Below are 23,178 nucleotides of genomic sequence, written 5' to 3'. Positions count from 1 at the left end.
ATGCGAAAAATACATTTAGAATAATGGAATGACAAAATAAAATTCCCAATCCATATTGCTGCTCAATTATATCCAAAGCATAATAAACTGAAGCAAATGCAATCACACATGTCATCACTTTAGAAACATTCTCCAATAATTCTCACATTTCTCAGAATTGAGGGTAACTGCATTCCGTGAGCATTCCACCACATTCCAGTCTTCACAATGGCGAAATGTGATCGATTATTGATAATCTGTCTGCAGCAAGATGCACGGCATCCGCCTTCCAGGGGCACACACTACGTGCTCAAATGTAACAGGCAAAAAAACGAGAAATTTAAACACTGGGCTCAGAGGCAGTGTGTGTGCGCTTGCCTGTACAATGCATGCATAGGGGGCCGTGGTGGGAAGATATGGGGGGGGTCAGGGGTGAGCTCACCTCTATCCTGTACTTGGCCAGGACAGGCCGAATCCCCTTGGGCACCGGGATGATGGGCCCTCGGTCCGTGTCGTTCAGTCCGGAGACCGGAGGGAATTTACAGTTGTCTGCTGGTGGGACCTATAAGAGCACAATCAGTTGCAACACGGCACGGCTTTCCTGCACCACGCAGAGATGAACACTGCAAATCGGTTTTATTGGACACGTGGACGACACATTTTTATTTTATGTCTGTGTCAGCGGCCTCGCCTCGCCTCGCTTAAGAGAACGCAGGCTAATTTTTAAAGTGGAGTACGTATTGTTCATTGCGCAAGGTTGGTGTAATGAGATAGGGCATTTGGGCTGAGACTTACCCTGCGAGCATTTAAACAATGAGGCGAGAGGGAAAGGAACGACGACCGGGGAAATTAAAACGGGTGAAGCGATCGGTGCCGGGAAAACGTTTCGGTTACGGACGAGAAGTGGCGAGAGAGGCGCGGGGTGTTGGCGATCGCGCGATCGAGTCCGATAGAGTTCCACGACCACGAGGATAAAAAATGAAATAAAAGGAAAAATAAAAAAAAGATCGATTTGTTAAGATTACACGCGAGACGCACGAGCATGCAAAACGCAGACTCAGCCTTCACTCCTGTTTCATGTTGTCGCTTGACTCGCGAAAATCTCTGGGCGCGGGGCTACCAACGCCTCTCGGTGCGAAACAGCAAACATCGCTCAATCAAAACGTACACCGCTGTTCGATTTCCATCTAGTATCTAAAATATACTGAGCTTTACTAAATCCGTCCAACGCTCAGCCCTTTCGTGTCCACAAGTTGAGCGCGCAATCACGACGCAGCCCTTGTTTCCACCATCGCCTGAGAAAGAGTGACGGGACTGTTTGCGAACAACCTCGCCCCGAAGGGCAACGCAGCGCGAATTCCTAGAGCTCGCCGCGCAAGCGTAGATTGCGCCATTGATCGTACGCCACTTCTTGGCGTCTCAAAGCGCATCTGTCCTGACACTGATGCCGTGGTGATGTCACGGCCAATGACTTTGGTGAATGACGCGGCGGGAGGGGTGATGCCGCTGTGATTCTGGCGAGTGCGTGGGTCACCTGCAGGAGCTCAAACGATGCCAGCAGCTCTCCAGCAGTGACCGGGCCTCGGTAGATCTGGTAGTAGTCGAGCATTGGAGGGAAGCGCGGGGGTTCGTACGGCTCCGTGCTGATTTTCACCACCGGCTTGGCCAGTGCTCGACCAATGAACTCGGCTTTGCCCTAAAGGAAACAATATCACCGTCAAGTTCAAGGATATTTTGTGGGACCAGGTGAGAACTAAAGAAAGCACGATGAGTTTGCGTGAGTGACCTCGGATGACAAACCAATACGATGAAGCAAGAACGACAAAGTATCAGAAGCATCGGTAATTACATCAACGAAAGCTAGATCTGAATGTCTATTTGCATGTTTCAACTTTAACGCTCTATTATATTCAAACACGATAATTAACCTGGTGAAATTAGAGACCATTATTTTTATCAAAAGAGCTACAATGTAACCTTGTGATTTTAATTCATCATTACCATCATGCATTATACAACACAAGGCAATTCTGGTTCGTAGAGAATATAATCGCAGGTGAATATCAATCACCATTGGACACACTCTTGGCGGTCAGTTTCAGCAATGACCTGCTACAATAGCGGAAACCATCGCGTTGATCCACACCGAGCACTATCGCCGTCGACGACTCTGCCGCCGCCGACGATGACGACGACAGCCCTCGACTCACCACGGTGTCTTGGTCGAACACCTCGATGACGACCATGGGTGGGTCATCTCTCAGCTCGCGTGGCTCCCCGTACATGTAGACGTTCTGGAACTGCAACAGCTGGTCCCACGTTGGGCAGAGCGTCTCCTGGAATACCTGGTTAATCCACAGGGTCGGGGGGCGAGCAAAGGGTTAGCCCACAAGTGGCGGCGCTGTTTAGGCCACAATAAGCAATGCTGCTACTCATGCAGGAAAGCAACGCAGGACGCTCCTTCGTACAGAAACCACGTGAGAGTATTTGCAGAGAGAGGCGTGGGATGACGCTGTGCAAAGTTCCTCTTTGTAAACTCCTGGCAATAGTGCGCATTTCATATCGATTTCACGATTTACAGCATTAATAATCTCAATGTAGTTAAATACAGGCATTTATAATCATTAGTAGCAATGGGAAATACTCACTAGATTGTAAGTTCTAAGATGAAATGAGAGTTTAGGTCAACTGAGCTCATCGTTTTTCTTGGATTAGTTGCATTAGCACGACTATTAATCACCGCACAGTCTAAAGTCACTGACTGGTCGGTAAACACAGGCCGGCCCCTGCCACGTGAATGTGACATTTACACCAAACGGCTCAGGACCGGCAATGGACCCGAGCTGCACCCGACGCCGATCAGAGCACGACGACGCAAACTCTGCACCGTGGCGCGGTGACTCTCGCGGAGTCTCGCGGTCGTCTCATCACGCCGGTGCCGGTTGGTGGTCGGTGGGGGTAGATGCCGGCGACCTGCTAGGCACATTCACCCGTCCCGTTGCCACACTTGCCCCTGGACTCTGTGCCGGTGCCGGTTCTCCCGTGGCGGTCGCGCGCGCCACAACCGAGCGCGACGCGCAAACCCTCGTTTACGCTGCGCGGGCGACGCGCTCTTCGCCAAACCTTCGCTAAAGTGGGCAGCCAGAGAGAGCCGAGCAGCCTGGCGTACCTCGGTGGACTTGCAGTGGGTGGAGAAGATGACTCGAGCGAAGGGGTCGGAGAGCCCCGTGCTGTCGGCGGCGAAGAGGCTGCGAGCCTGGTACATGTGCGCGCGCAGCTCGAACTGCGACCTCTCTGCATAGCGGGGGAGCGAACGGCATCGTGAGAAAACAAATCTGAAATTTCGATTTAAAACGTTCGTGATTGCAGGGATTCGTCTTCTTGGTTCTTTCGGTAAAGTCACGTAGAAGAGAAATAATAAGATAAAAATAATAATAATAATAAATGAATAAAAATTATAAAAATACGTGATAAATGTACGTATGTATGTTGAATTTTTTTCGCGCCGTACGTAGCTAGCCGTGCCAGTCGGAGCTGCAGGATTGGGTTGCTACTTTGTTTTGTCCCGTGTAGTCTGTTAATTGCTGATCTTGTTAAGGATCATAAACCATCACGCAAGCTCTGGTCATCCTTGGAGTGGCTTTTGGCTTACCATCGGACAAAGGTGGTCGCCGCATCGTGCACTTTCAGATGCGCTTCTGCGGCCGTCTGGAACGCTCTTCTTTCCGATATTAGGCAGCCACTGGAGCTATGCAATTTTAACCCAGATTGAAAACTAATTTCTTGGGAACTGCTTTCTGTGTTTAGTTTGTTGTCCTTCCCCTGCACCTCTAATTAGCACGGTTGGCTACGTACAATGCAAAAGAAGTCAACATTCATACGTACATATGTGCTCGGGTGCCAGGAATTGATTCTAACCGAGATCCGGCGATACTGAGTTAAACTTTAATAAAGTGTGCTGCACAGTTCTGATAGACCTAGGCTGACTGAGAAATGTGTGTGGGTTTGGTCGATGGAAAATGTGGCAACTCCCTAGACAACGAGGGCTTTTCACATGGAGGGGGGGACACACCAAGAGCCCTCGCTTAGCTATAATTGCAAGTCCATAGGCTTGCAGAGATCGTTTCTCAGTAGCAAATGAACCTATTCTCGGCAAGTGCACACACATGCATTATAATGGATGAATGAATAAATAAGTAATGCATAATATAGGTTGTGTTTTTGGGTTAGATCGCGTATATATATATGTTGTTGAAACCCACCAACATCCAACACAGCCAACGAGTAAGGGTTGTCACGTAAACAGAACATTCCAATACGTCACTAGTACAGCACACCGGTGTGTTGGAGAGCCAAGCCACAACATTTACAATCTGAATACGACGTTTCGCCAGTATTTCAACTAGCTTCATCAAATTGATTTAAATTGTAACGTTGTTGCTTTGCTCTCCAACACACCGGTGTGCTGTACTTGTGACGAATTGGCATGTTCTGTTTACGTGACAACCCTTACTAGTTGGCTGTGTCGGATGGTGGCGGGTTGAACGGCACATTTATATATTTGTGCGATCTAACCCAAGAAACATGTATTATGGATGATATTGGTCGCGAAAGCCTACGTGTTAAACCAAATAAATAATGAGTAAGAAAACAAAAATTACCTTAACAGATGTTTAGAAGTAACCATTGTTTGAGAACAGCTGACAAGGTCAACACGGCACATGGCATGGGGAGCACCGCACATGCTCAACTACCTTTGTCTTCCCAGTGCTCTTGCTTGCAACATCATATCACTTACTCATTTTAAAATGAATCGACTTGGAGATGGATCAGCCCAGGTTCGGATACCATATGCCACTGGCATTGCGTGTTGCCACACACACGTGGATATGTATAAGAGATAGAGATCTCCATTTATCATGGTAGACCACAGGGGGTAGTGCTGTTTGTGAGCACTCCCGCAGATCTGCATGACATACAACCACTGCATTCAGCCACCTCTGATGTGCTGATGCTTATACACTGCATTAGGTACTCATTTAAGACTGAGTCAACCTAACAAGGGAGCCCCCAATATAGGTTTGATGCAGAGGTTGCAGTATCACATACGAATGACCACGCTGCACACATAACAACAACAGCCACCATTCACTAACTAAGCGGTGGTGACATCACTACGGCGTTTGTGCCAGGCTAGGTGCACTCCCGAGGCCAACGTGAAGTGTCGAAGGCTCGCTGACAGGAGGTCGCGGGACAGACCCACACACCCACACACATGGAAATACCTCGCAAAGATAAATATCACGATATAACAGAATTCAATAGAAGAGCATTCCCCAATTGACATACTGTGGTAGTTGAGGACACTCGGCGGAACACCGGTGACCCCAATTTTCTTCTCCTCAAAGCCGCTGGGCAGACCAGTGAGGAAGTCTTTGCGTTGCTTGTTGAGGCCCAGCCAGAGGTAGACCTCCAGCTTGGCCTGCATGGTCCAACCGCCCGAGCCGAAGACACGTTTCCCCGGCAGCTACCAGCACATTGGGCACAACAGGGCAACGTGTGTGCGTGTGAGCACGGCGAACCAGCTAACCTCCTTCCTCTAGACGCGAATGTCAAATGCTGCCTCGTTCACGCCGGCGCCGATGCCATTACTCGATGACGGTAAAGGGCGAATTTGGCTCGATGGTGCGGACTACCTCGCCAGACTTTAGTTTGCTGTCCCCACGCCCGCACCTCCGATACGCACGGTTGGCTCACGTGCGGTGCGAAAGAAGTTCAACATGCACACAAACGTACGCGTTTGCTTCGTTTGCAAACGCCTCCAACCACCGCCGCTGCCTTGCAATGCTCAGTGTCACTACCTGGCCTGGGTCGAACTGCAGATTCTCTTCTGGGGCCTGAGGGTTCTGAAGCAAGTGCAGCTGCAGTCGGTGGATCGGCCACAAGAAAGAAGTTCAGCATTACATAGGCGATAACAATTTCAACTTGGCAACAGAAAACTGCCAGTTGAAATTCTGGTTTGAGGTGAATGAAGCCCATCATATCCATGGGGCTGATCCCATGAACACCAAGGTTTGTAAAGTCACCAGTAGACATATGGTCAGGCTGGTCTCAGTCGCAGGAATGTGAAATGGCCACTCGTGGCTACATTTTGTCAAAGAGATGAGCACTGCTTCCATGTCTGGCAGTGTGGGGAGGTCCACATCCAGCAGCAGATTGACAAAGGGTTGTAAATATATATATTTTTATGGATATCAGAAAGTCTGTGGTTATGGCCTAAATAAAACTCCTCTGAATTGTAATGCGTAGCTATTGCATTAACCCCCCTTTTGCACACATTGATTCACAGTGTGTACCCATCCTAATAAAAACAGGGGTCCATTTCACCACCAAAGAAGAAAACATTTAGGTTCATCAGTCAAGGAGCCACCTGGACACATTTTCCAGCAGCATTATCTTCAGCGTGAAAATCCGCTCTCGATTTTGACTTTGTGTCCCATAAGCCGGGTGCTGCCTGTTAAATGCTTGCGGGGTGCATTGGTCCAGAAGATGGACTTAAATGTCGTTTACATTTTTTTGTTGTGTTGAAATGTGCCCTTGTCTGTTTCATTATTAAGAATTAGTCACAATCCACTGACAATAACACGCGTATTGTTCTCACCATGCACTGCTGCCGAAAACCCATTGCAAACCCATGGAAGTCGAATACAAATAATAACTACGGATACATTAAACGAGCACGTCGGAAATATGAATAGCATGCGTGTGGAATGGAGGAGAATATATTCTTGTAAATTATCAACGAATAATTCAACAGGCATTGTCCACCGACACACGTGCAATTGTATCCTATGCCATCAGCAGCAGTAGATGGAATTGGATACATTGTGGCATTAACTCACCTACGGATTCCGCAAGAACAGAAATTGCAATTAAAATACACAAATTGTGCACACAACACGAGCAGGCGTCGCAGAAAGCAAAGGGATGTCGGGAACGGTTAGCAAAGGAGTGAAGAATACTGAAGCGTTGAACAGTTTTAAAATCAACGGCTCGTTGAAACTTACACGGTAAAGTCACGCACTTTCCTTGCAGAAATTTCTAAAACGCTCTCTCTCTTTTTGCAGCTGTTTGCACAACACCAAAACACCCTTCAACCGTCCAGGTGGCTCAGTGGGAGAGCGGCGAGCGGCTCACAATCGAGGAAGGTTGCGAGTTGGAATCCTTGTCGGGGTTGTTGACTCGGGCCCACCATACCTCTCTCTGGCCGTCAGTAAAAAGAGTGGCAGTTTGTTGCCGACCACAACCGGCGGTTGTTTTGTTCTTTTAGAGGCTCGCCCCTGGTCATATGGGGTGAGTTTCTCCAATGTTTTTTCCACGTTGGTTGTCAGAGGTCGCAACCGGGTACCCGATACCCGTACCCTACCCGATACCCGGCTACCCATACCCGGCCGGGTACGGGTACGGGTAGCCTGTTTGCGACCCTGGTGCGGCCGGGTACGGGTACGGATAGGCCGTGAGTCACTGGTGAGTAACCGTTTGTCACTCATTTCGGGTAGGGTACGGGTAGGGTACGGGTAGGGAACGGGTACCCGTACCCGGCCGGGTAAGGGTACCCATTTGCGACCCTGGTGCGGCCGGGTACGGGTAAGGAATCAAAACCCGTTTGCGACCTCTGTGATACAGTCGCATTTACAACAACGCTCTGTTGGTTGTCCAATGTGGAATCCCCACCACAGGCTCAGGGCTGTGGATGGGAGATGAGGACTGCCTCAATGCTCAGCTGAGCCGGATATCACATTTGACTTTTCTGTTTAAAACACCCGAGTCTAACTAGAGGTTGTTAATATCCACCGCTATATGCAAATGTTGAAACGCGATGTTTAATTCGTGTCAATAGTTACGTATGTTCCTGCAAGAAATTGATATTTATTTTATTTCTTAATTCGGCACATTACTTCACAGTGAGCTGAATGGACATTCGAAGTGTTGATGTTCTATATAATGTGACTGTTTTCTTGCTCTGAGGGCAAAGAAGATGTAATAAATGGGCTATACAATATTCCAGAAACGTCTGTTTAAATTAATGGAAAATGTAATCAATGCCACGAAACATTGGCTGCAGAAGCCAACCTTGCTGAGCGCGATTTGAAAGCGACTGCTTGAAGAACGTAACTTGCCAATTTATTTGTACTTTGGAAATGAATCCACGCATCAGCACTGCCGGCAGCGAGATGTTAACTAACTTGCCTTGTATACAGGAGGTCGTGGGTTCGATCCTGACCCTGACACCTGTAAAATGTGGAGTTTGCATTTTCTTTCTGTAGTCGCGTAGATTTTTCTCCGGGTCCTCCGGGTTTTCCCTCCACATTTAGAAACACGCGTTTATAGTATTTGGCTGCTATAGATTCCAACATAATAAGCCACTTCGTTGAGCTATCATTTGTGGCCAGATCGCTTCTGAAAAAGAGCTACGTAGCTCAGGGGGCCTTACCTTGTAAAATAGAAAATAGTTCATAGTATATATTTTGGTGTCATGTAAACAGCTCTATGCATTAAAATAAAGGCTACCGAGCAGAAACCAGATTTATTTTTACAATGCTGATTTATGAACTTGACCAGATATTTCAGATTTATACAATTGTTAACATTTCAGTATCCTATTTCTACAGCTTCGAATGTGATATGAGTGACATGATTGAAATGTAATTCTACTCTTGCATGAGTCATCTCTTTAAGAGGCTTTGACCTAAAAAAATACTAAATTCGTTTCAAAAGTTGAAAAGAAATTGTATTAAATAGGGCTAGAAGGGTCAGATCATTCTTCATTGCAACATGCTTAATAAGGACTATCTAAAAAAATGAATACATCTTACACTATGAGACCTCCTTTACCAGTGGCAAAATATAGTAGTAGGTTTTTACCCTTTAAACTGGTACAAAACTGACACCTTTATACAAAAAGAAACAACTCTGATAATGGTAATTATCAGAGTTGTTTCTTTTTGTTTGCATTTTGACTGCTTGTGTTGTGGTTATTGCAAACATTATGCCTTGTATAAAGGTGTCAGTTTTGTACCAGTTTAAAGGGTAAAAACCTACTACTGAATACATCTTATAAATGAATAAACTCAAGTATAATTGTGGTGACATGGAATGGGTCACAGAAGGAGATCTGCAGTTGCAGCAGCCTTGTCTGTCAGCAGGTCACCTGATAAGCCAGTGAGAGGGATATAGGCCAAAGGTAATAGAGGCGGGGGGGGGGGGGCACGTGAGGTGAGCCCGGGAACCCGCGAGTAGCTTCTAGAAAGGGGGCGTGGCCGGGGCGGAGCGAGGCCACGCCGGGAGGATAAAAGGGAATCCCGAGCAAAGACTCGGGGCTGTTGCTGCTGGAGTGTGATCCCCTCGTCGTGCTGCTGGAAGTCTTCGTCTACGTCTACGTCTTCACCTTCTCGGCGTCGTCAGTCAGGCTGTCTACCAGATGTCCTGACTGGGAGCTGTAGATACCTTTGTAAACTGTGAAGGTTGTTAATGAATAGAGTGCCTCCTACTCCTAGTGTCTCTGAGTCAGTCACTACATAATTAACATGATAATATATCTCAGGCTCAACTGCTATGAAAGCCAAAACATGAAATTAGAAATAAAAATAATACAATGCAATTTGGCTTATTACTTGAACTGAAAAATCTATGCCTTTAGGCTGAACATGATCTGGGAAAAAAAACATCCAATTATAGTGGAGATGGACTTGATATTTTCTGAGAAGTAACATGTTCTGCAAACTTTTCAGCCGTGACATAATCAATATCACACACTCAAGGCTAAAATACAAATCGATAAATTGAACGCTGTAAACTGGTGAACTCGTGGTACTAGACTCTACTTCCCAAAATAGTTTTGCAATTCCTATAATTAATTATAAGTACAGCCCTTCATCAATCCACTGCTGGATGAAGGCCTCCCCATACTCCACCCCATTACATAACTGCCGCGTTAATACAAATGCTGAAATTTGAAAATTTGCTTGGGCAAATTGTGCAAGATGACAATGGAAAAAGCTAGATGAGTCATGAAGCTAATTTGCCTTGATCCTACAGAGGTGCACACGTTACTAGGGGAATCGAGCGCTGCGCTAGAAATGCACAAAATGCGATGATTGGTGCAATGACAACTTTAACCTCAGTAGGGCTACGCACAAAGCGATTACGAGAAGAATGGAGGTTGGAATATGAAATTCAGCGGTTCATAATCAGCATAATAAAGACATACTGTATTGGGAACTGCAAGGCACCAAGAATGAAGAATAATATTTTTTTTTCAAAGGCCTTTTTCAATTACTGCACATTAATGGCATAATTTATGCCGTGTCAAACATAATGTCCCAGTAAAAGATAATGTTCTTGTCGTACTCCAAATTTTTTACGTACATTTTTAACATAGGCCAATCACTATGCACACACTTGGAGATATATGAAACGTACTGCAAGTACCGACGGCGATCGGTACGTGCATTCATGAACGTGAACACAGTTTTGCACGGCAGACAAAGCAACACTGATCATGCTCATTTCCTTGATGTGCATTATTGTTTATGCCATCAGCAGTGTCTGCCATCATTTCCAAAGGCACATTGTATTTTTCTGTAATTGAAGTATGACCTTGGAAAAAACGCGTAGACCCAGGTTGAAAATGCAAGCGAGTAATTTCAGGTATTTACAGTATGTTCTTTTGTATTTCAGACCTTTGTATGGGTTACATGATGATTAATAACATTAATATGTGTAGAGGGTTTAATAGCATGTTTAAAATATTATTTATGGTTCCGTAAAAGAGAGGTTAATTTATAAATATGCAGGAACAGACATCAGCGTAGCAGAGATGCTGAAGAATATAATTATATCAAGGCCCTTGTGTGAGAATGGCGGTCAAATTATGTATTTATCAGTCATGGAAAGATCTGTGAGGTCAGACTTCTTTCTTCAATAAGGAATTTTATTTTTTAAATCAAACAAGGTAACGAATAAAAAAACCCTCTTACACACAGCAGTGGAAGCAGCTGATTTCTGAACAGCGTGTGGGTATTTCTGCGCTGTGAGCTATTAAAATGCTCATGCGTTTGCCTTGCCGTAATGAGTCCTCAACGGTAAACTTGGGGTCAAAGCATGCACTGGGCAAATTAATCAGGTAGGGCATATTTTATCATAACCGTATTGTCTGGATATAAACGGTGCACTTTTATCCCCTGTATTTTATAGCAAAAATTCGGGGGGTGGGGAGATTCATTTTGTAATCCGGTAGGTGGTAAGTTCGTATGTGTGTGTGACCAGATTAAGGTAACCTTTCCGATACTGGGCACACGTTTTTGGGTCTTACGTTCCAGAGCATCTTAAAATCCGGAGAATACGATAAATATGTTTCTGCTTTTATAAAATGCAACTGGAAGAGTCATGTGCTTGCCGTGTTGCATGTGGACCCATAATTACTTGGAGATAAATGTAACATCTGAATGAAATGGCTAAACCATGTTTACTTTGGCAATTTGCTTCACTGTTGGTGATGCACACCTCTGCACATATTTTTTTTTGCAAACACAAGACGAGGGACGCTGATTAATGTGCGAAGAGAGGCATCTGGTGTGGCTGTCGATGTGTGGGGGTGTTTTGCACGAGCTATTCAAATTGCAGCGTTTCCCTCGTGTTATTGCGTCGTAGATGTCGAATTCAATCAATACTAAAGTTCGCAGGACATGCCACTAATTGCAAAAAGGGAATAAGCAACAAGGACTTAACAATTCCTGCCGCTCGAGTTTCACCAGATCACTTGCAGTCATAACATTTAATAATTATTGACAATCTTTTCCTGCACTAATCAACTTCCTGGGTAAACTACTCGAAGAAGAATGCAGCTGGCTTCAAGCACAACGACCACCACAAGCCAATGAAGCTGTGTGTGGCGTTTCCACTGCACGGTTGCGAAGGGTCACAGGTACGCTGCACCACGTCTGTTAATCTCTGCTGGAGTGGAACGGTGGGGGGGTGCTGACATTTTCAACCGGGGGTACGCAAGCCGTGCTTAGGGCACGTGGTCTGGAAGAGAGGGAATGCTTTAGCTCTTACCCTAAGGAAAAGCGTTTTGACTTTACCACAGTCCTTCCCCGTCTCCTCCTCTACAATGGAATAGAGGATATCTTTGGCGGGGATGCGCGCGTATGCGACGCGCTTCGTCTTGTTGACCAGCATCCAGACGAAGACGTCCGGGATGCTGTCCTGGGGCTGCGGGGGCGGGGGGAGGGGGAACAACAGGCGCCACACGGACGCAGGTGGTTTATAGTTGGCGCAATGTGTGGTTCGTCGAGGTCAACAGCAGCGCCAACTTACGTCGGCGCAACGGAACCCGTGGGTTTCCCCCACCGCGGCCATCAACACGGCCGTTGAACGAAGCGTACTGGATGTGGTGTGCCGGGTGAAATGAGGCGCTGTGTGTATAGGCGTTCGTGTGCGTCCAGCTCATCGGCTGCACCGCCTGGTTGCGTGGGTTTTTTTTTGTTTCGAGGCCCAAAGAAACGGCACCTCGTCGGCGAGGAACCGGAGCTTCTGCAGGAAGCCCTCGGCCGTCTTGAGCCGCTCCTTGAGGTTTGCCCGCTTCACCTGCTTCACCAGATTCTTTGCCTGCGGGCCGATCTGTTCCTTTGGGAGTAAAAGGAGAGAGAGAGAGAGGGTGAGAGGGTGAGAGCGAGCACATTCAAGTCACTCTCGCGTGTTCTGGCTCAAGGGACGACACTCAATAAGCACGTGCTTTCTACGAGGCCATGCAGAAATGGCATTGTGTGCAGTTTCTGCCAATAAAAACCAGAGTTTTTTTTTTTACTTCACGAAGTGGCATTATTTTTGTACCAAAAGTCAGGTAAAGTAGTGACCTCTAGCCAATATGGAATGCTTTGGACCAGCACATTTGTTTTGTATTAGTTCTGTGCTGAATTCGAAACTAAATGTATAGATGTTTTTTCAACCCACATCAATTAACAATATAATATTTCTAATATAAAAAATTAGCTTAATGTGTATACTTTTCGAAAGTGTGAAACACGTTTTTAAAAATATATTTCTCAAAAAAATACAGCACTTGACATTAATTTTAGGCTGAGCCAACTTAGTGGTGGATCAAGCCAAGTTCAGATGCCAATTGTCACTCGTACATTGCATAGCTATGAACCCCCGGGAGTTGAAGCACAGTGCGACAGCCACTATGCCACTGCCGCACAGACACAATCGCGGTCACACGTGAACTTCATTACCAAGTAGGAAATATATTCTGAGCGTAATATATTCTGGCGAGGGTATAGTAATGTTTAATGCTTCTTACAAGCTCCCTCATGCATATCTTGAGACGGTCCCGGTCCAATCTCGTGCGCCCGAATGCAGATGGATCTTTGTTGGCAAGGGTAAGGAATCGGCTGAAAGAAATTGTATTTTTTTATTAAGACCAATGCAATCATCAATACACGAGTGACAGTCGAAAAAGATACAAGTGTAGTATATTGAACATACTTCCAGACTCACACACACATTAACGTACTTTTCAGAAAATGTATTTGTACTGGAGGAATCTGATGCATTTTTTTTACAGATATCCAGTATTGGCAGTTCCATATCAATGCACATTAGTAATTTAACATTACATTATATGACGGGCTACAGGAAAAGCATAAGATTTTAAAACTAATAATTAGAAAAAACACTTTTTTATGGACAAAAATCCTCATTTTCTTTTAGTCATATTTTCAGTCTGGATCTCAAACAGCAAAAGCCACATTCATTCTAAAATTTCCCGCACCACACTCAGATGTTCAGCAGTGACACCGACACTGTCATCTGGGGACACAGATTCACTGGTTTGTTATTCCAGGGCGGTCAGTACTCCGCGTGCCTGACCTCCCGCTTGGCCAGCTGGCGCAAGTCCCTTCGTAAGCGGTGAACCCGCCGGTAAGTGCCCCGCGTGATGTATGTACAGTATGTATGTACGTTGAACTTCTTTCACACCGTAAGTAGCCAAACATGGCAATCGAAGGCGCTGGGGCAGGAAATAACGGAGGTGATTCTCCGCACGTGGTCTCGGCGGCTCTGCTCAGCGCCCTCCCGACTCACTCTCCCTCACCTGCAACCCGCGCTCATCTCCTCCAAGGCTCCCCGCAGCCTCCGTTCTGGGTGGGGCCTCTCTATCTTCATCGTCTCCAAAACATCGTTGATGCCCTCCTCCTGCAGCATGTACATTCGTTGCGACACGTGACAGCATTATTTGCTGCTGCTGCTGCGATTGATTCATTGTCAGGTTCAGCAATCGGCAGGCCGTGTGTGGTGGTGGTGGTGGTGAAAGTCTGGTCAGTGTAGAAGAGTAGGCCAAAATATCACCTGGAGGGGCTCTCTAGAGCTCCCTCCAGCAGATGGCCTTCTGCCTTTACCCTGTTGATAATAATGGTAAGTGGGAATGATAGGCAAAACTTACATTTGTGGCTTATACATTTCATACGAGCATAACATTAAAATTACGCTTCTCATACCCTTCCCCATACTCTCTTCATCAATGTTTGCCCATTTTTCTCAATAAATGTCCAAGTTACCTTCCAAAATGCCTGCCATTGATCCTATCTCAACTTGAAACACACACAAAGGTTGTTTTTGTGCACATGGGAAGAAGTCCTCATTGGATCTCACGACTTATTTTCAGGCGGGTTGTATTTCGTACATATTAGGCAAATCTGTTGGTTGAGTATTTTTTCTGCATGTGGATGCAGATTTGGAGTGCCCAGAGATGACTGACGTGTGAGCAAAACAGGCAACGAGCTCACATTCTTGGTTGTTTCGATAAAGTCGCGTAGATAGAAAACAAAAAAACAATAAAATTAAAATAATTTTTTTAATAAAAAAAATTTGATACTCTATTATTATTTGTTTTTAATATTATTTACTTTTTTTTCCTATCTACGTGACTTTACCAAAAGAACCAAGAATATGAATTCCTGCAGTCACGAAAGTTTTAAGTAAAAATGGAAGGCAAAACGATCAGGTTGCTGTGCTGTCACCTCCAAGTGAAATGTCGCATCGAATTTTCCGCTTGTCGCAGAGGTTCGCCGTTTGAGCCAACCGAACCACCCTGGCTCACACCGTGAGCGCATTGACCACATATACTGCGCGCCATCTGCTTCACGGTGGACGTTAACATATCCTGCGATGTTACTCGATAAAGAGTAGGACGCTCGTGTGCCGACTCCATGCTCCAACTTTCCCAAATTTGTTAAATGACTCACAAATTACTTAACCGGATAAAATCACAAAGCAAATATCGCCTCCAACTGGCAGACTACACTCGTCTGTGATACGTTGCGCCTTCGTGATAATCTTGCGCCAATACCACGCGCGCTAAATCATTACGATCACGTAAGTGTCTCGCACAGCATCCATCCCTGGACACACCAACAAACTCTGCACGTCATAAGTGTGGCGCACCACACCGGGGCAGCAGGCCATCGCGCACGTACCAGCTTGTCGGCGATCTTGTCAATGATGTTGGAGTTGTAGAGACGCCGTCGCTGGTCGTGCCACGCGCTCCGCACGTGCACGCACGGCTTCTGCTCGTAGTAAGGCATGTGGAAGTACTGCCTGCCAGCAAACAGCCGTCAACGTGGGCACGGTTAGCTTTGTAATACTGCAAGACTGGGCACCCGAGCCCAATGTGCATTCTGTCATCATCGCAAATTAATCAGACGCGGTCAATCCACCGCTGTGCAAATGCTTCCCCTAGCCGCCTCCATCATGTTATGATCCTGCGATGGAATAATCTCCTCGGTTTATGTCACGATCTGTGCTTCTGTGGAGAGTTTAATTATCTTTGAGCAAAGGGCAATTGACATTGACTCTCGAGGGTTTATTTGTTTTGGGGATCTTTCACACCCAGGATCGCGACGGTTACACCCTTGATAATTAGTCAGTGTGTAATTACTCATGACCATCAGGTCATCAGACGCTGTTTATTGCACGGCCTGGGTGTGCTAAAGTGTCTGCTGATATTTACGCGGCCGCAGGGTCCAGTGATCGGTGCGCTCGCTCCGAGTCCGTTTCAATAGAGTCAAACCACCTGCCAACACCAATCCGTTCAACTCTCACAGCCCCCAAATAAGTGTATCGACAGAATTACAAACATGGTTCAACTTGCTTGCAAGTCGATGTAAAATATTCCTAGGACATGATTTACAAAAAAAAATAGGAACTGTTTCCTATTAGTGCGGAAGTTCGAGCACAAACATTTGCTGACAGCAGATTTTTTTTAATTTCACCACTGCAGAACCAAAAACATTACTCTGGCGAAAACACGGAATGATCGTGTGACGTCAGCGTCACCAATTCAAGTGTATTGCCTGATGCAACGCGTGACAAAAAACGATTAACCCTGCCTCTGGCCCTGTTTCCCGGTTTGGTTTCTCGCTTGGCTCTGCAAAATGCCAGTGGAAAACCACCTGTACTCAGAATCGGAACATTTATTTGTAATACAACTCTTTGAGACGACTTCTGGAATCTGTCTTTTATTCACTTTGGGTTACATCTACTTCACGCTGCTGATAGACAACATGAAGGGACAGATAGACCGAGAGAGACGCACTGCCACGTGGCAACTCGGAGCCCCGCTCTCGCGTGGCTCCTTCCTCCGTTGGTTCCCGTTCTGACCACGTGTCATTCCTCTCTACCCCTATTTAATCCCCGGGTCACGTGGTATGCTTCAGCCAATCCTCGTTAGCCTGCATCGAATCTTCCAGGCTCCCTTGTCAGCTCCCGGGACCACGCCCCTGACTCATCTCCCCATTGGCTGAGGCCAAAGACAACAGAACCAATCTCCATAGCTGTCACCCTTCCATCACGTCAGGGCCATGCCCCCAGGCTTCCCCCCATTGGCTGTAAACCAGGACCGGCAGAGCCAATCACCATGACGAGTTGTGATACATCAGTGAGCCGGATATATTCTCATATTACATATTCATAGTGGAGGAATCCGATGAGCTGTGAAGCTCTTTGTCGTGAATGTCCAGTAGGGGTGGGTAAGAACGTTACAGCAACAAACAGTACAAACACACGAGAGGAGTGCAAAGTACAGGAAAGGTAAACAAATCACCCAAACACACAGACAAATAAAACGAAACCATCCCCAGCCTACCAGGAAAAGCCCCCTGAGGTGTTCCTGTGAGGGCTGAATGCTGCAGTGGTTCGTGCCAGTGGACTACGGGCACGAGACTCACGTGGATCTATAAATTTCGATTTAAAGCTTTCGTGACTGCAGGGATTCATCTTTTTGGTTCTTTCGGTAAAGTCACATAGAATGGAAATAATAAAATAATAAAAATAAAACATAATAAAATAATTCTCACGACGTTTCGGCCACAACGCAAGCAGCCGTCCTCAGGTGAAGAACAGGTCTGTCGAGAAGACATAGTCTGAATGGGGTGTGTCATTCAGACTATCTTCTCGACAGACCTATTCTCCACCTGAGGAGGGCTGCTTGCGTTGTGGCCGAAACGTCGTGAGAATTTTTTTATTATGTTTTATTTTTATTTTTTTATTTCCCTTCTATGTGACTTTACCGAAAGACCCCAAAACACGTGGATCTTGTTGTTGTTGTGTGTATGCTAATACCTGTCATTAGTCTCCGGCTTATAGGAAGGGGTAGTAGAGGAGCCAGAAGTGTCATCATCCATTTCTGCATCATCCGTCTCATCGTTTAGCAGCTCAGTCTCGTCATCCTCATCCCCCTCGTCGTATTCGTCCTCGTCATCGCTGCGGTCAAGAATATTCGACTTGTTCAGCCCATCCAAGCTGTTTCCGTAATTCCCTGTGAACAAACAACACATCAATGATAATGCCTTCCAAGTTGCACTTGATTATATACCGATATAATGGGATGCTGCAACAGAACTTCATGTGTCCTTGGTTCTTTCGGTAAAGTCACGAAGAAGGGAAAGAAAAAATAAAAATATAAAACAATAGAATTTTCACGACGTTTCAACTGCAACACAAGCAATCATCCTCAGGTGTGAAAAACACAGCAAGAAAATTTGAAAAAAGTGGCGGTTTTTTCTGGACAAATGAAGTTACGTTTGTGAGAATTTTATTGTTTTATATCTTGTATTATTTTATTGTTTCCCTTCTACGTGACTTTACCGAAATAACCAAGAATATGAATCCCTGCAGTCACGAAAGCTTTAAATCAGAACTTCATGTGTTCTCTGATCCGTACGTTCCTCTGACTCTCAGTTTAATTGCCATCATTAATCTCTCCAGCTTCTTTGCTTAGCGGAGTCCATGTCTGTGATCCATAGGTCAATGACAGGTAATTTGCAATGATTGATTTTTTTTGTATACAAATTGCTTTCGTATTCTTGGTTTTTTTTTGGTAAAGTCACGTAGAAGGGAAATATCCAGGGCAATTGAATAATTAAAGTATACATTTTTTTCTGCCATGTGGTACTGGTGCAATCTACGTTGGCTGCTGGGTTTGCATAAAACAATGGCACGCAACAACTGCCTTGGGAAAAATAGACGCACATAAGAACAATTCGACGGATGTCGAGTAAGCATTAGAACATATTTTAATCCACGCATTGCTGCACGTGCAATATGAGGCATAGGGCATCTAAAGTAGGAAAAACTTAAACTCAGTTACTTTATAACTAGACTGCAAAAAAAATTAACCCGTAAAAACAAAGTTTTTCACTATAAATCCTTAATATGTAAGATCACTTCTTGACATGCCCCGTATATTCCCGAGGGCACTAGCGTTCACCCGTTTAACCACTTTCAAGAACCTGGCGGCTACAATTTAACTGCTCTATAAATAGTTTCCATTGTATAGCGTGGGGGCAGGGATTTCATGCCATGTGGTTAGTCAACATTTGCGTCATCATGCAATGGGCGGCTAGAGTCCTCTCGTCCTCTGGCTTGAGATGGCTGCCACCTATGGGTCAGATGATTGTCTGTCACCATTAAGCAATTGGTAATTAAGTATTCAAATTTTTTTCCCTAAACAGTGTAAAATTTAGGAAAAAAATTTTCACGAAAATTAATTGTCACGCACAACGAGTCTGTGTGGAAAATGTCATCTCGATTGGATCACGGGAAGTGGGTTAAAAAACGACCGAAATATTTGCACGGTCGTAAGCAAGCAAGCAAGCACGCAAGCACGCAAGCAAGCAAGCAAGTGAACTTAATATAAAGGATTTAAAAATGTGCATTTCGCTTAACACTGACAGTCAATAAGCTACATCGATCGCACAGTTCCAGTGTGGGAGTGGAAACTCACCAATGCTGACTTCAAAGCTGATCAGCTTGTCACTGATCTTCCTGTCAATCATCGTGGCCTCCAGGAAAGCTCCGAACAAGAAAAACTCTTCCATCTTTCCAGCTACAGACTGTCCGCGCAAGGGAAGAGGCGTACACGATGCATGTATGACAAGAAACACACACATATATATACACTTTTTATATAGACACACACAGGGTGTCCGACAATAAATATACCAAAAAATGTTCAATAGTGTTATTGCTATTCGATATACTGACATGAATTTGATATGAATGCATGAATTGGACTTACAGTAAAACCTTGGATTGCGAGTAACTTGGTCTGCGAGTGTTTTGCAAGACGAGCAATTTTTTAAAATAAATATTAATTTGATAAACGAGCGAGGTCTTGCAATGCGAGTAGTACGTGTGTACGCTTTGTCTGCCGAGCATCACGTGATCACAACTGATATACGAGAGCTTTGATATACGAGTGCTTTGGATTACAAACACGTTTCCAGACCGAATTATGCTCGCAATCCAAGGTTTTACTGCAAAGGTTAAGTTTGTTGTGAATATCGATTGGTACTTTCTTGCCGTTTCAGGAGAAACTCCTGGTTCTGATATAGTGACAAGTCTGCCTGTTCACCCGACTTAACACCATGACGTTATTATCTCTGGGGTTTTAAAAAGAGTAAAGTCTTGCATTCTAGATTTGAAGCTTTCGTGACTGCAAGGATTCATACTCTTAGTTCTTTCAGTAAAGTCACGTAGGTAAAAAAAATGAAATAAAAATTAATAGAAAATAAATAAAAATTAAATAAAAATCACGACGTTTCGGAGGCAACACAAGTCTCCGTCATCAGGTGGGACTGTCACAGCCAGATTTGCTGCATCAAGTGAGGCAGGGATTCAAGATGCAAGCCCTTAAATACAAGTTGAGGGAGGAGGAGGAGGGGGGGGGGAGCTTATCAGAATGTGGTAGCCAATGAATGGAACGTATTTTATTTTTATTTATTTTTATTAATTTTTATTTCATATTTTCTTACCTACGTGACTTTACCGAAAGAATTAAGAGCATAAAGTCTTGCACTTGAAAACCAAGGGTACCTTGAAGAACTTCTACATCGTGTTGTTGTTGATGCTGCTGTGTCATCATCAATCTCTACAGCTGTGATGGAAAATGTTTTCTCAAAGAGTTTGAGCGCCGAATTGGATTGATGATAGTGAACGATGGACGACATGCAGAAGTTAATTCCTGAATCGAAAATATATGATCAATACCAAAACATTTTAACAAACTAAATCTTATACATCTATTACCCGTATTCATGTTAAATTTAGGTCGGTATCGCAAATAACAATAAGACTATTCAACGTTCTTTTTGGTATATTTAATTTCGTCATCAAACCGAGATGAGCGTCATCCAATTGCTCATTAGCTCATACTTTGTATTTTATTCAACGCGAATGCAACCAATGCCATCATCACATGTAACTAAAACACCAATCTGCGTCACCACGTATAAAAAAAACGTCGTGTGTAAGTCCATAAGCCCACGCATCTCTCCAACACCACTGTTATCAAGCAGCCTTTGTTCAAGCGATGTTACCACGGAATGGCTTTAACCCGCTGGGTCTCGTTCGGCAGAGACAGGCTTGTGAAACAAAAGCTGCTAGGATTCCCAGATGTCATTGTCAAGAGCACTCTACGGTACATCGACATGCATTTGACAATGGTGGCAGAACAACTGAAATTGAGCTTTAGATTCGCATGGATGTGACAAATGCTGAAGCAAACAGCCCTGGTCACGGTTTGGTGCTTCAGAATCAGGATGTTTATGTATACTGGAGGAATCTGAGGAGCTATGAAGCTCTTTTTCACAGATGTCCCAGTGTGAGCGGATCAGAGAGTTACAATAATAATACAAAAACTGATAGGAGTGTAAAGTACAGGAAAGGTAAGCAAGTCACAAAAATATACAAAAAATAAAAAGTATATCAAAACAAATAAGATTTTTCTTCAATAAATGCAACCTTGGACAAGGCAACAAAACAACAACAACAACAACAACAGCCCCAGACCACAGCAAGACAACGCCACAGTCTGTCAATAAAAGCGCACTTTAAAATTGAACTCTCGATACAAGCGCAAGCATCAAAGTTACAAATCACATTGGCCAATGCGGTTGTGTCCAGCAGCAGTTAACCTGTTGCTCTGGGATATTGTTTGAAGCAGGATTCACGACGTCAGGGTGGATGGAGGGGAGGGGGGGAGGCTTCACGATGTTCACGAGTGAACCACCGAGCCTGCCAGAGGGACGAACGGCGTCGAAGCGTCTCCCTTCGCTTACGTCGGCGACGTGAGGGATGGACTCCACCGAGATCTCGGTGTTGGTGCTCAACTCCGGAGACGTGATGTCCAGGATTTCCATGGAGATTCCCAAGAGGAGGCGGGCGCGGAACGACACGCCCTCCCCGAGGCCGTCGTTCAGCTCCTGGTGCTCGTCAATGAGCGTGTAGTTGCGTGTCGAGCCGTACATGTTGACCCACGCCGGGCCGAACGTTGGCAGAAATCCTGCAGGGGGAGGGGGGTGGGATGACGATGGCATCAGGGGTGCCCACGTTGGCAAGATGTTATCTCCCTCGTCTGGTATACAGGAGGTCGTGGGTTCGATCCCGACCCTGACGCCTGCTGCTGTATATTTGGAGTTTGTATGTGCGCTTAGAGCATTTGGCTGTGATAAATGTCCACGCGATAAGCCACTTCGCTGAGCTATCGTTTGCGATCAAGTCGCTTTTGAAAAAGAGCTGTATCGCTCAGTGGGCCTTACCTGATAAAATAAAAGAAATAGTCTAGTTTAGCTTAACGTGTCACCGCAGCCACAGCTGTTGATGCCACCTGAACCTTGCCAACACTTTATACCCGCCACCAGGTTCCTGCAGCTGCTGCACAGCAGACACATGACCTCCAGGATCTGCCCAAACTTTGGCCCGAGTATTTCCCCCATGGGCCTTGAGCTCGTGGAGACCACTCAAATGTCTGTCTCGACAAATCGGCCCTCACCCGTCCTGCACATACGTGTCCCACCCAGTAAACCTTCTGTGCCGAACCATATCTGCAGCACCTTGACACCTCTCGCATTCTCATTTGTGGATTTTTGAACTGCTTTATCCTGTTTCGCCACGACATACCCTGCATGCTTCTTAAGCACTCATCCTCAAATGCCAGCAACTTATTTTTAACTGCATATTTCGAGTCCACATCTCTGCTTCATACAGAGATAATAAAAGCACTCCCACAGGACTGATATGATCAGTGGAATGTACCACAATCGGGTTTGTAACATCTACACAGCTGTACCTCAAGACAATGTGAACCAGGAATGAACATTGACGTGACAAAATACCGGGTTCATTCGATTACCAAGGAAAGGAGAATAAACCTCTGGTATTGCTGCAATACAAAGCATGCTATTGTGCAAAATCTGAATATGTTAAGACAAAATAATGCAGTAGGAGGGGTTGGGAATAAAAAAAAAACTCCAAGATAACGAAAGGAGAGTGACGGTGGAGAGAACATCCAATTAATAATTTGCAGAGAAGAGGAGGAAAATGGAAAGTCTGGCCCTGAACTGGGAGAGCAGGTGAGTTGTGCTTACATTGGGGGGTCAAATCACAAATAAGACTGCTCCGATTTGAACTTGATAATTACGTGTACAAATTGAGCAATCATTGGAAGGGCAGCCTGTTTCTCTCTCCCACCTGAAGACGATTACTTGTGTAGCGATCGAAACGTCGTGATCTATTATTTTTTCTATCTACGTGACTTTACCGAAGAACCAAAGAGTATGGATTCCTGCAGTCACGAAAGCT

At 45.3% G+C, this 23,178-nt stretch overlaps 1 protein-coding gene across 9 annotated transcripts in view; it reads right to left on the bottom strand.

Moving 5' to 3' along the window:
- The window catches only part of LOC133353377 (otoferlin-like), a 163,259-nt gene that overhangs the window by 41,110 nt on the left and 98,971 nt on the right, over positions 1 to 23,178 (bottom strand). For all 9 annotated transcript variants that reach the window (XM_061569572.1, XM_061569571.1, XM_061569576.1 and 6 more), the window contains 13 exons: positions 21,657 to 21,880; positions 19,322 to 19,430; positions 17,659 to 17,854; positions 15,516 to 15,636; positions 14,135 to 14,235; positions 13,343 to 13,433; positions 12,550 to 12,666; positions 12,097 to 12,252; positions 5,329 to 5,506; positions 3,149 to 3,273; positions 2,190 to 2,324; positions 1,514 to 1,675; positions 422 to 541 (listed from right to left, as the gene is read on the bottom strand). In XM_061569572.1, coding sequence (XP_061425556.1) covers positions 422 to 541; positions 1,514 to 1,675; positions 2,190 to 2,324; positions 3,149 to 3,273; positions 5,329 to 5,506; positions 12,097 to 12,252; positions 12,550 to 12,666; positions 13,343 to 13,433; positions 14,135 to 14,235; positions 15,516 to 15,636; positions 17,659 to 17,854; positions 19,322 to 19,430; positions 21,657 to 21,880 — 1,835 coding nt within the window. The remainder of the gene's footprint in view (positions 1 to 421; positions 542 to 1,513; positions 1,676 to 2,189; positions 2,325 to 3,148; positions 3,274 to 5,328; positions 5,507 to 12,096; positions 12,253 to 12,549; positions 12,667 to 13,342; positions 13,434 to 14,134; positions 14,236 to 15,515; positions 15,637 to 17,658; positions 17,855 to 19,321; positions 19,431 to 21,656; positions 21,881 to 23,178) is intronic.

The sequence above is a fragment of the Lethenteron reissneri genome, chromosome 43 (assembly GCF_015708825.2).
Source record: "Lethenteron reissneri isolate LAM-NWPU_2019-01 chromosome 43, ASM1570882v1, whole genome shotgun sequence".
Lineage (NCBI taxonomy): Eukaryota > Metazoa > Chordata > Hyperoartia > Petromyzontiformes > Petromyzontidae > Lethenteron > Lethenteron reissneri.
The sequence above is the reverse complement of the archived record's forward strand: the minus strand, read 5'-3'. Positions and strand labels throughout refer to the sequence as shown.